Raw genomic sequence first — 12,671 nt, 5'->3', positions numbered from 1 at the left:
ATGACATGACCTGGCCTCCTAGTTCTAGTTAAGGAAGTGGGGCCTACAAAATGACCACAAACTAACATCCTACAGGGACTACAGATCATCCAAGAGCTGAGGAAACACCCCAGGTGGTCAATCCCTGAGCTAGAACCTTGTTTCACTTACCTAGCCCCCCAACCACACCCTTGATGTTGCTTTCGTATAGTTAAGAGGATGTAACCACACTCATAAGCCTAGCTGCAAGCGGTTATGACCTAAAATCCTTTGTTTAGTGCTTGTGGTCTTGAGATTTGAGCCAGTTTTCTAGGCTAGCCTCCATACCATTGCCTAGAAACTCCTGTAACTTTCCAGAATCATATTTATCATGAAGATAAAGCTAAAAATTCAAACTTGAATAAAAAAATTGACCTAGACCGATCAAAACACACTAGACATTTCATCAAACACATGGTAAACATGTAAGCTACAGGCCATGAATGAATGTCTGAGTGTAAATATTTGTTCTTTAGCTAAGAATCCTCGAGAAGGTCTAATGCCCTCTCAAGTAGTTGCAACAACACTTGTTATCCCATGCATTCATCAACTTATCAAACATAACAAGATCCATAGCTAGAACATATCGTAAATCATGCTTATAACCAACATATAATCAATATATTAACCATGACAGAACAACCATCAAATCAACATAATAACTAGTACAAATACTCATGAATTACAATAGGAAAATAGCTCACATTAACATATGCAAAATCCAACCAAGTCAGGGGTTTTCACGTACCACCCGACCATAGTTTGAGTTGAACAAAATATTTCTTTCAGCTAATCACCCCCGTGCCATATTCCACACGTGAATGTGGGATCTCATGGGATAAACCAAGACATAAACTGTTGAAAATGCAACAAGATGATGGAGCTTAGTGAAAAGAATTCGCCTTCACTAAGTGGGCCCGCAGGCTATTTTTGGCGCAAAGTCTATTTTTAGACATATGGATCATGGTCTATGAGTTGCAGAATGCTATTTATGGATGATTGGTCATGTTGGTAAAAATAGATGGACCTCTATTTTTAGACATATGGGCAGAGTCTATTTTTAGACTTCCAGTCAAAAAATAGAACAATCGAATATTATTAGCTCTTGATAATATTTGGACTATAAACATTATCTTATCCTCTTGCAGCACTTCAGTTCGAGCTATGGATGTGGCACATGCAACTGCCAGAAGGAAACATGCTTTTCCTATCGGTTAGTTGAGCTATTGCATGATGGACTTCAGTTAGAACTCAAGTGATTGAGTTTGGTGGAGTTGATTGAGGAGTTGATGGAGTTGTGTTCAGTTTGACTTAGTTGAACTAGTTGTATTTAGTCTAACTGCAAAATACACTAGTGATGAGTGATGTGAATTAATTATTAATTAATTCACTAATTATTAACTCATAAATCAACTAAAGAATACATCAGTTAACTCAGTGCATGGACAGTTCAGTGGAGACAAGTGTTAGAGGAGGGTGAAAGGGTGAGACTACTATCAGTTGTGACTATAGTTGTGCATGAGATTTGCACAATCATTAATGGAGATTGCCAATGAGGATTGCGCAGTACAAGCCAAGGGAATTCAAACTTGGATCTGATCTATTCTCAACTTGGATTGCGCAGTAGAGGCAGGCAAACAGTGGAGGAGATTTGAACCCATGACTTGTTCAGATCTGAGCTAGTTTGTGTGTAGCATGTGGAGATAGTACTGAGTACTTGTGAGGAGTATTGTACTATGTATTGTTACATGTTCTCTATCATTATAATATACAGATAGTTGGGGGTTTTCAGCTGTATGCTTCCCATTACATACTGTGTTTATATGTGTGATTGATGTTTCAATGTGCGCATGCGATTGTTTTTTTAATTCCGCAAATTGATGATCAATGGTAGAGGAGGTTATGTATTATGCATACATTCCGCAAATAGTGTATAATCAGGATAATCTCTGTGAATAAGTGTTATATTATTCAAATTTCTACATAAACAACCAAGGGTATCAAGAGTTTAAACCATCTCTACCCTCAAACCACCGCGATCTCTCCAAAACTGCTTAAAAGATTACAAAGCCAAAACAAGCTTGGATGACTCATAATTCCTTCACCGTACCTTGAGGATTTTTCCTATCTCCACCCACCTTTCGAGGGCTTCCTGGAAAAAACCATCTCCACCCCCAACCCTTGGGAATTTTCCTGAGATCACCTCAACCAATTCCAAAATCTTCCGAAAATACAAAGCTTAATAAAAACATGAATCCCATCACACCATGGCTATCCAGGAAGTGGAAAGGCAAGGTTGAAACCATTTTCAAACACGAAAAAACCCATATCAATGACAACAAATGAACCAAATAAATAAATGCATGTACCACGCATTCACAACACAACTAGGAAATCACACATGCAACTTGTTACCTAAAAAATCTACCATCTGAAACTACTGATCCAAACTTCTCCTTACTTGTCCTTTTCCTTCTCTTGCTTGCTTTATTTATTTCTCCTCTTGGTTTTATCTCTCTCTTTCTCACTAATTCCAAAACCAAACCGACAAAATCTAAACCAACAAAAGTTGTGAACTGATTCTATGAAGCCTTTTTAGTATTGATGTCTCTATTTTCTTCATTTTCCTTATAATTTCCCTCTCATGCAAATCTGTGTCTATTCACCTTTCTTTTTTCCTATTTTCCTTTATTTATCATGAATAAAATGTCAATTAATGTTTCTTTGCCTTTGCCAATTTCCATAGCCATTAATTAACCGAAAGTGATGCCCACTATAGTGCTTTGCCCAACATTCAGCTTGGAACACATGTCCCATGACCTTGGTCTTATTTTTCCTTTATTAACCTTTATTACATGAACTTTTAACCCGGGGTTTTTACAAACCCCTCCCCCTTAGGGGAACACTGTCATTGGTTTTCTATGACACCTATGATCAATGAACTGCTGAAACAAAAATGTATTGCCCATGGAGCTTTATAACATAGCTCGATGCAATATTTACAATGAACAACTATTGCAAACCATGACCAACATGACAACCATGACAATCATACCGCTTATTGGAGCTTTATAACATAGCTCAATGCGGTATTTACAACCGTACACATATATATATATATACATATGCTAAAACTTTGCTTGACCCAACAAATAATGAAGGATACAAAGCTCACATCTAATCCGACATCTCCCATGTAGCTTCATCGGGCCCAAATTTCTTCCACTACACTTTAACTTGCTCAATTTCTTAGTTCTAGAGCATGAGTTGTTTCCGCTGCAATATGCATTATGGTTATGGCTGGAATTCTCCCTCTGGTTCCACCTGCAATACAAACCAATCAATCACATGATCAACATCATGTACATACTTCTTAAGCAATGAAACATGGAAAACATCATAGATTTTCACTATCACAGGTAGTGCAAGTCGGTAGGCCACTAGTCCAATCCTCTCAAGCATCTCAAAAGGCCCACAATACCGAGGTACCAGCTTGGCACATGACCTGATCCTCAAGGATTTCCTCTTGGACTTGATGTGCAAGTACACATGCTCCCAAACCTGAAACTCATTAAATACCTCGTGTTGATCTACATAACTCCTCTACCTATCCTATGATGCCTTTAAATTCCTTTTAATAACTTTCATTTCTTATTCCATCTCTGTTAGCATATCCAGTCCAATCAATACCCTACTCATTGGATCACTCCAGCTGATAGGAGTTGTTGGGACTCAGAAATGTCATATTTTCATCCACCTTTTTCTTCACTAATCCTTACGTTTCATCATCCCATTAACCTTTTATCATATCATTTTCATAAATACATTTGGGTTTCACCTTCTTATTTTCCATTTTATTCATTTTTGTATTACAAGTGAATTTATGATTAAATATTAGAAAAATATATATATATATATATATATATATATATATATATATATATATATATATATATATATATATATATATATATATCTACACACACACACACACACATATATATCTCAAGAATATGCGAGTTTTGTGATGTGTAGGAAATATGTAAAGAATTAATATCTCCTCCACCATATTAAGGAGATAATTATGCAAGCCTATTCCTAAGGAGAAAATCATGGAGAATTTGGTTGGCATATCTTATCCTATTCCTAAGGAGAAAATCATGGAGGATTTGGTTGGCATATCTTATCCTATTCCTAAGGAGAAAATCATGGAGGATTTGGTTGGCATATCTTATCCAATTCCTAAGGAGAAGATCATGGAGGATTTAGTTGGCATATCTTATCCAAGATATGTGAGAGATTTATGGAGGATTCAAAGGGATCATATTTTGTAATAATGGGAAAGTAGTTAAAAATTCTTGAGAGATTTGTGGGATCATATTTTGTAATAATTGGAAAGTAGTTAAAGATGGTTGCGATATTTATGGAACTAAAGAGAGATTAGTGGATGATCATTATGAGTTTGTTACTCATCCCATTGTATAAATAGGAGTACAATCTCCTCCATTTGTAATCTGGAAGTTTTTGTAATCTTAGAATTTTGGAGTATGTAATCTTAGAAGCTTAGAGTTGTAATCTTAGAGTTGGTTTGTAATGGAGATTTTGAAATAAAGGATCATACTTCAATTTTGCTTCTACATCTAAGTCTCCATTGAAGTGATGTGCTTGTGGAGTTATGGAGGGCCCCCATGGCCTCACTTGCATGCTTATTTGTTTATAATTTATTTTATGTTTTTGTTTGATTTCAGCTTTCAAGTTTTGTTAAATGTTCTAATATTGGAAGAGTCTTATTTGAAGGTGTTCTTGTAAGAGAACCGTAAGATCTCATACAATTATTAGATCTAGGTTTATTTCATTTCAGCTTTTAATTTCTTATTAGATGTTCTAATGTTGGAAGAGATCTTGTAGAATATGTTCTTGTAAGAGAATCATAAATCTCAAACAATTGTTAGATCTAAGTTTGATTAGTTATTGAAAGAGATCTTAATGAATATGTTCTTGTAAGAGGACTTTAAGATCTTGGACAAATTAGGAATCTTTCTAGATCTATATATTTTAGATAAGCACTTCTAAGTTTACCTTCCTGGGTTGACATTAAATTAAACTCTAATTTGCATCCGCATTTTAGACCACACATTTTGGCGCCGGCATTATCAGATGTCATCACGTGAATGCCTCCTCATGAATGGTTGAAAGCTTTCTTCTAAGTGACACGCCATTAACCTTTCTCTTCCCCGACGATGCTACGCGTTGCAATTTAATGACACCAACGACTTCTTTTTCCATCATCATCAGACTCAGGATGATTTTGCGGCAACGTTTTCCCAATTTGTTGTGGCAGAGGCGGTTCCGCTCCATGGCAGTGCTGGTTTCCATAGCCAATGCAGCCATGTCAGATGCCAGTAGAGGATGGCGCAGTTTGTTTAGAGGAAGCAGAAAATAGAGGTGCTCCACTTGTAGTTCCTGATCAGCACAAAGAGGAGAAACATAATCATCGTAGCGCATAGAATCGGCATCGCAGAGGAAGAAGCCGGGGCTCTCTCTCAATATTTGAGCTACCTTCACAGGCTCCTTGAACTCCTTCATCAACCCACCCACGTCTTCTTGGAAGACCACTAATGTGGCAGTGGGAAGGTGAAGTGATCCACAAGGAAATAGAGGCACCCATGAAATCAAAGGTTTAGAGAATCCAAAGAAGAAATTGACCTGTGCAAGGCAGCAGTGTTAGGCGAGGTATAATCCATTATAAGTTGCATTATTCTCAGGCTGAGATCTCAATGGTGCCTCGAGGATTTTGTGTGTTTTTTTAGGATATTGAAAAAAAAAATCCATGTTAGTGTTAGTTTATTTTTAGAAATTTTCTTGTTGATTTCTTTATTAAAAAAAATGATTTTTTTTTTTAATTTTGTTATTAAAAAAAAATAAAATTGACTTTCATTCTTTTGTTTTTGTTTTTGTTTTTTTTGTTTTGATTTTTTGTTTTGTTTTGTTTTTTGTTTTGTTTGTTTTTTGTTTTTTGTTTTTTGTTTTTTGTTTTTGTTTTTTGTTTTTTGTTTTTTTTTTAATAAAAAATAAAAATAAATAAATAACTAAATAAATAAAAAATAAAATTTCACAAAATTCATGCAGGTTTGAAAATAAAAAAATGGAACAGTTGTAAACAAATTTTGAGGATCGATTTATCAAACATTTGGAGGATTCTATAAATGATGATTATCTTGTTTCAATAGCTTCAAGTTGGCATAACATATTTTTGTTGAATGCTTTTATATCACATACTAATATGCAGACCACAACAAATCTTTCTAATGCCAATTTTTTTGCCGAGTATATTTCATCTGACCCAAACAGGGAGTATTACTTTTCATGGTTATTTTAAGAATGGATTGATTTTAATATCATGATTAAGTCAATTTCAACACTTTGATTGTCCTTAATATGTTTTATTTGGTATGAAATTTTTGCGTAAGAATCATGAAGGAAATGGCCATTTCTTCTTGAACACACTTATGTTTTCTTTCTGCCCAGTTTTTTTTATAGGTTACAGGATAATCAAGTGATCATAAGGAGATTACATTGTGACGACAATTGGTCTTCCAAATACTCAATTCATGAAAAATTATAAAGACAAATCCAACTCCACAACCACTACCTTGCACCTCCCTTTTTGAAGCAAATTTTGAATTCCACCAATTGTAAATCCATAAAGCATGACATTTCCATATCCATTTTTCACAGCAAGAGTTCATCTTCATACACCATGCATTTCCTTACATCCATTTTTGGACGCTTGAAGGAGCTAATTCTTCAATGCACAGATCATGACATTTTCCACTCCACAACGATCCTTTTGCGTCATGATTATAGCTCCTTGTTTTACAACGATGAATAAAACTCCTTCCCTTTCCATGATTACATTGCCTTGTTTTCCTCGCCATGTTGATCCACACTGTTTGTCCGTGAGTTATTTCCATTTATAGTCCTACCAAATCTTTTTGTACAAACTCGCATTGACTGATGTGGTATTCCTTAAGGCCCACCTTTCAACAAGTCTTGCCCCATCGACATCAACACCTTATCTGGGAAATAGACTAGAGTTCCTTTCGAGTACCTAGAGGCTTGCATGCCTTAATGGCAAGTTCTCTCGCTGACGATCATGGGAATACATCAATGTCCCTTGGTCTTCAAATATTGCAAGTGGCTCGACCTCAACACATCCGTTCGCACTTCGCAAGATGTACTCGGGTACCTTGGCACTCATTGACATCAATGGTGAGTTGCCTCACATTGGTTAACGGCATACATCAATGGCCGGTAATCCAATGATTTCTATTCATGCTCGACATCGACACATTCTTTCGCATGATTAGAATTGTACCAAGAAGTTTAGTAGCAGGTGAAGACAATACACTTTTTCACGACTCCCTCAGCGGTTACAGCAGCATGAATTCTGATTTATGAGAGTACCACAGTTCCACTTTCAGCATTTATCTTTTCCATGATTCAACATCAACAGTTCAGATTCCTTCATTTCCCAGGATCCAGTAACAACAAGTTCAGTCACATTTTCCTGATCCAACAGCAACAGCAGCAGCTACATTCCTCTTGCATAGTTCATCATTCTTGGGTAAGTAGAGGTATGTTGTTTTCTAATCTTATATCATGCAATTCCTTATATGCTAACTTGAATATTTTGGAAAATTCCCTCACCATGCTACATTTCCTTCATGAGCCATGTCAAGTTGCATGAGGACATGCAACCAATTCAGTTGAGGGGGGGGGAGAACTATATTCACTTCCATGATTCCATTTCTTCACCACACTACATATTCACTTCCATGATTCCATTTCTTCACCACTATCACTCCATTTTTTCTCATTTACCATTCACCAACATTTATTTTCCAATGGTACTTTGTTGCATGCTTCATTAATATTACAAAAGGGCTTTCTTATGCAAATTGATAGCTTATGATTTCCAGTGAGTGTTTACATTATTATTGAAGAAAAGAGAACAGAAAATGAAATGAATGTTGTTAACACAAGAACCAACATTCTTTGTATTCATGGTTGTCACACAAGAACCAACCATAAGAAAATGTAAGTTGTTACTCATGTCTTTCACATATCCTGGAAACATTCATTATTAAAGACATCATCATGTAAAGCCAAAGTTGTTCAAGATGCCAAATGTTCTTAAAGAGACCCATGCATGGTTGCATGAGGACATGAAACAAGTTCAGTTGGGGAGGATGTTGGGACTCAGAAATGTCATATTTTCATCCACCTTTTTCTTCACTATTCCTTACATTTCATCATCCCATTAACCTTTTATCATATCATTTTCATAAATAAATTTGGGTTTCACCTTCTTATTTTCCATTTTATTCATTTTTTTATTACAAGTGAATTTATGATTAAATATTAGAAAATATACATACATACATACATATATATATATATATATATATATATATATATATATATATCTCAAGAATATGAGAGTTTTGTGATGTGTAGGAAATATGTGAAGAATTAATATCTCCTCCACCATATTAAGGAGATAATTATGCAAGCCTATTCCTAAGGAGAAAATCATGGAGAATTTGGTTGGCATATCTTATCCTATTCCTAAGGAGAAAATCATGGAGGATTTGGTTGGCATATCTTATCCAATTCCTAAGGAGAAGATCATGGAGGATTTGGTTGGCATATCTTATCCAAGATATGTGAGAGATTTATGGAGGATTCAAAGGGATCATATTTTGTAATAATGGGAAAGTAGTTAAAAATGCTTTAGAGATTTGTGGGATCATATTTTGTAATAATGGGAAAGTAGTTAAAAATGGTTGCGAGATTTATGGAACTAAAGAGAGATTAGTGGATGATCATTATGAGTTTGTTACTCATCCCATTGTATAAATAGGAATACAATCTCCTCCATTTGTAATCTGGAAGTTTTTGTAATCTTAGAATTTTGGAGTATGTAATCTTAGAAGTTTAGAGTTGTAATCTTAGAGTTGGTTTGTAATGGAGATTTTGAAATAAAGGATCATACTTCAATTTTGCTTCTACATCTGAGTCTCCATTGAAGTGGTGTGCTTGTGGAGTTATGGAGGGCCCCCATGGCCTCACTTGCATGCTTATTTGTTTATAATTTATTTTATGTTTTTGTTTGATTTCAGCTTTCAAGTTTTGTTAAATGTTCTAATATTGGAAGAGTCTTATTTGAAGGTGTTCTTGTAAGAGAACCGTAAGATCTAATACAATTATTAGATCTAGGTTTATTTCATTTCAGCTTTTAATTTCTTATTAGATGTTCTAATGTTGGAAGAGATCTTGTAGAATATGTTCTTGTAAGAGAATCATAGATCTCAAACAATTGTTATATCTAAGTTTGATTAGTTATTGAAAGAGATCTTAATGAATATGTTCTTGTAAGGGGACTTTAAGATCTTGGACAAATTAGTAATCTTTCTAGATCTATATATTTTAGATAAGCACTTCTGAGTTTACCTTCCCGAGTTGACATTAAATTAAACTCTAATTTGCATCCGCATTTTAGACCACACAGGAGTATTACGACTCTGCCCATAAAGTGCATCAAATGGACTTATCTTCAAGGAATCCTAATACCCATTATTATAAGAAAACTCTACTAGTGGAAGATACTCTTCCAATTTCCTCTGTTGATGCATGACATACATCCTCAACATGTCTTCAAGAATCCTGTTGACCCTCTCTGTCTCTCCATAAGTTCGTAGATTATAAGTTGTAGTGAAAGCCAACTTTGTCCCCAAACCATCAAACAACTCTTTCCAAAACCTAGAAGTGAACTTGGCATCTCTGTCGGATACAATCTCCTTAGGAACACCATGCAATCTCACAATCTCCCCATTGAAAAGCTGAGCTACCTCACTAGCTAAATTTGTAGACTTAAATGCAATGAAGTGCACTACCTTACGTAACCTGTGAATCATAACCATGACGGAATCATGCTGCTTTGATGTCCTCAACAAACTTGTAATGAAATCCATGGAAATGACCTACCATTTCCACTCTTGAATCAGAATCAGTTGTAATAAAACACTTGGATGCTTACACTTTTCTTTTACCTGCTGACAATCCAAACATCTCGCAACAAACTCAACCACCTCTTTCTTCAAATTCGACCAATGGTAGAAATTATTAACTACTATCAGTGTCTTTTGATATCCTAGGTGATCTGAATACAACTTAACATGAAATTCCTTCAAGACAAGCTTCTTGAGATCACTGTCACCTGGTACATAAATTTGTTACTAATTCTGACCAAGCCATCTACTGTGAGATGATACTCCTCATCCCTATCACCTTCACCCTGCTACTGTAATCTATGCCTCAACTTATAATACCTGTCATCATGTTGTCTTGCCTGTAAGATCCACTCCTATAAATGTGTCCCATAAGAAATCACTGTTGAAATGTGAATCACCTGCACTCTTCTATTAAGAATCATGTTCTCTTTTCCCTTAATGTACCTGATCTCGAAGGCAAGCTCATTGGGAGTAGCCAACCATCTAGCTTGCCTGGCATTCAGATTAGGTTAGTAAAAGAAGTACCTCAATCCACTATGCTCACTCATCAGAATAAACCTCTTGCCATGAATATAATGTCTCCACATCTTCAAGGCATGATTGATTGCTTCTAACTTGATATCATGCATCACATAGTTATACTCGTGCTCATTCAACTTCCTTGACTCATAGCATACCACCTTTCCTTCTTGGATCAAGACTCCACCAAGTCCTCTCTTGCAAGCATCTATACCTACAATGAATACTTTGTCAGGATATGCAGTCTTCAAAACTAGAGCATTTGTAAGCAAATGCTTCAACTGTTCAAAACTAGCTACACACTCCTCAGCCCATTCAAACTTCTTTCCCTTTTGCTACAAAGACATAATAGGATAGACAATTAGTGAGAAGTTCATGATGAACTGTCTATAATGACCTGCTAGTCCCATGAATGATCTGGCCTCATCCACATTCCTAGGAGCTTCCCACTCATTGATAGCCTTAATCTTTTCCGGGTCCACTGTTATACCTTCCTCAAAAACAACATGTTCCAAATAATGAACTTCAATCTGAAAGAAACTGCACCTGCTAAGCTTGGTATAAAATTGGTGCTTTGTTAGCAATATTAACACTGCTGCTAGGTGTTCTACATGCTCTTCCCCATTCTTAGAATATATCAATATGTCATCAATGAATACTATCACAAACTTGTCTAGATAAGGATGCAACACATGAAAATAGTTGGAGCATTAGTAAGACCAAAAGGAACTAATACAAACTCATGATGCCCATACTGGTACATAATGAAATCTTGTAGATATCCTCTTCTTTGATGTGTACCTGATGATATCCTAATCTGTTACCACCCCTCCCAAATTTACCCAATTTCACTGGCTTGCCAGGGTGAACATGAGACGAAGATATACTATGATCTAACCCGAACTCTTAGATCGAATTAAGGAAGTGGGGTAGACTAATGATAACAAACTGAAAACACACCACGTCCTACAGGTCACTTAGAGGCTTACCAACCACCCTAGGTGGCCAAACCTTGAGTTGGACCTCTATTTCTCAGTCCTAGGCCCACAACCGCTCCCACAGAAAGGCCTCCATGTGGTTGGAATCCTCCAACAATATGCACAACACTATATCCATGCAGTTGCAACCCAAGTTCTCCAGTTCATAGGGTGTGGTCTTGGATTATGAGCCTAAATTCCAGGTTATCCTCCAGACCACTGCCCAAAACTTAGTGAGATTTTCCAGACTGATAAATGGAATTAAGACAAAGCCATTCATACAAATATTGATCAAATACATCACCTAACCAAGCCTAACCACGATAGTAATTTCCTCAAACATATTGAGAACATGTAATCTATAGGTCATAAATGCATTCTTGAACATAGGGGTCAGAAACTTATATGAGAATCACTAAGAAGGTCTACTTGCCTCTCATGATAGCTGCAATGACATTTTTTAGCTCATGCATTCATTAACCATTCATAAACAAATCAAACACATCATGAGTCATAGCTAGAACCTATTGTGGAACCATGTTTATAACCAAGATGTAACGAGAATAATAACCATGATAAAACAACCCTTAAAGCTACATAATATAGAGTAAAATTTTTCATAAAATACAATAGGAAAAGATCTCTTACTATCATATGCAATATCCAACCAATTTAGGGACTTCCACATACCACATGACCATAGATTGGGCTGAACCAAATTTCTCTTTCAGCCAATCACCCCTATGCCATATTCCAAGCATGAATGTGGGATCTCATGGAATAAACCAAACAAAACCAAATTGGGGCTTCCAGAGGCCAAACCACCTTAACCCTCAACCAGTGATCCCACCTCATAGTCGAAAATCACTAACACCAACAAGATCAGCCTCTACCCAAGTTGTCTAGGGATCTAGGAACTAATAACTTAACCCACAACCTCACAGGGCTCCAAAGAGTTTGTCTAACCTAGATCTAAGGACTAGTAACTCAACCCACCAAGGGATCTAGAGCATTTGTCCCAACCTATGCTCTAGGACTAGTAACTCAATCCAAGTTGTTATAAGGCTTCCAAAGTGTTTGT

The 12,671-nt window shown here is 36.1% G+C and overlaps 1 protein-coding gene across 1 annotated transcript; it reads right to left on the bottom strand.

The window, feature by feature from the left end:
* Positions 1 to 5,181: 5,181 nt before the first annotated feature.
* LOC149205458 (uncharacterized) lies at positions 5,182 to 5,604 on the bottom strand. Its single transcript, XM_089397414.1, has one exon. The coding sequence runs from the start codon at positions 5,602 to 5,604 to the stop codon at positions 5,182 to 5,184; it is 423 nt and encodes a 140-aa protein (XP_089253540.1).
* Positions 5,605 to 12,671: the final 7,067 nt, after the last annotated feature.

Source organism: Pinus tabuliformis, chromosome 1_2, assembly GCF_031772625.1.
Source record: "Pinus tabuliformis cultivar Carrire ecotype Pingquan chromosome 1_2, CPIR1, whole genome shotgun sequence".
NCBI lineage: Eukaryota > Viridiplantae > Streptophyta > Pinopsida > Pinales > Pinaceae > Pinus > Pinus tabuliformis.
This window is presented reverse-complemented; position numbering and strand designations above follow the sequence as displayed.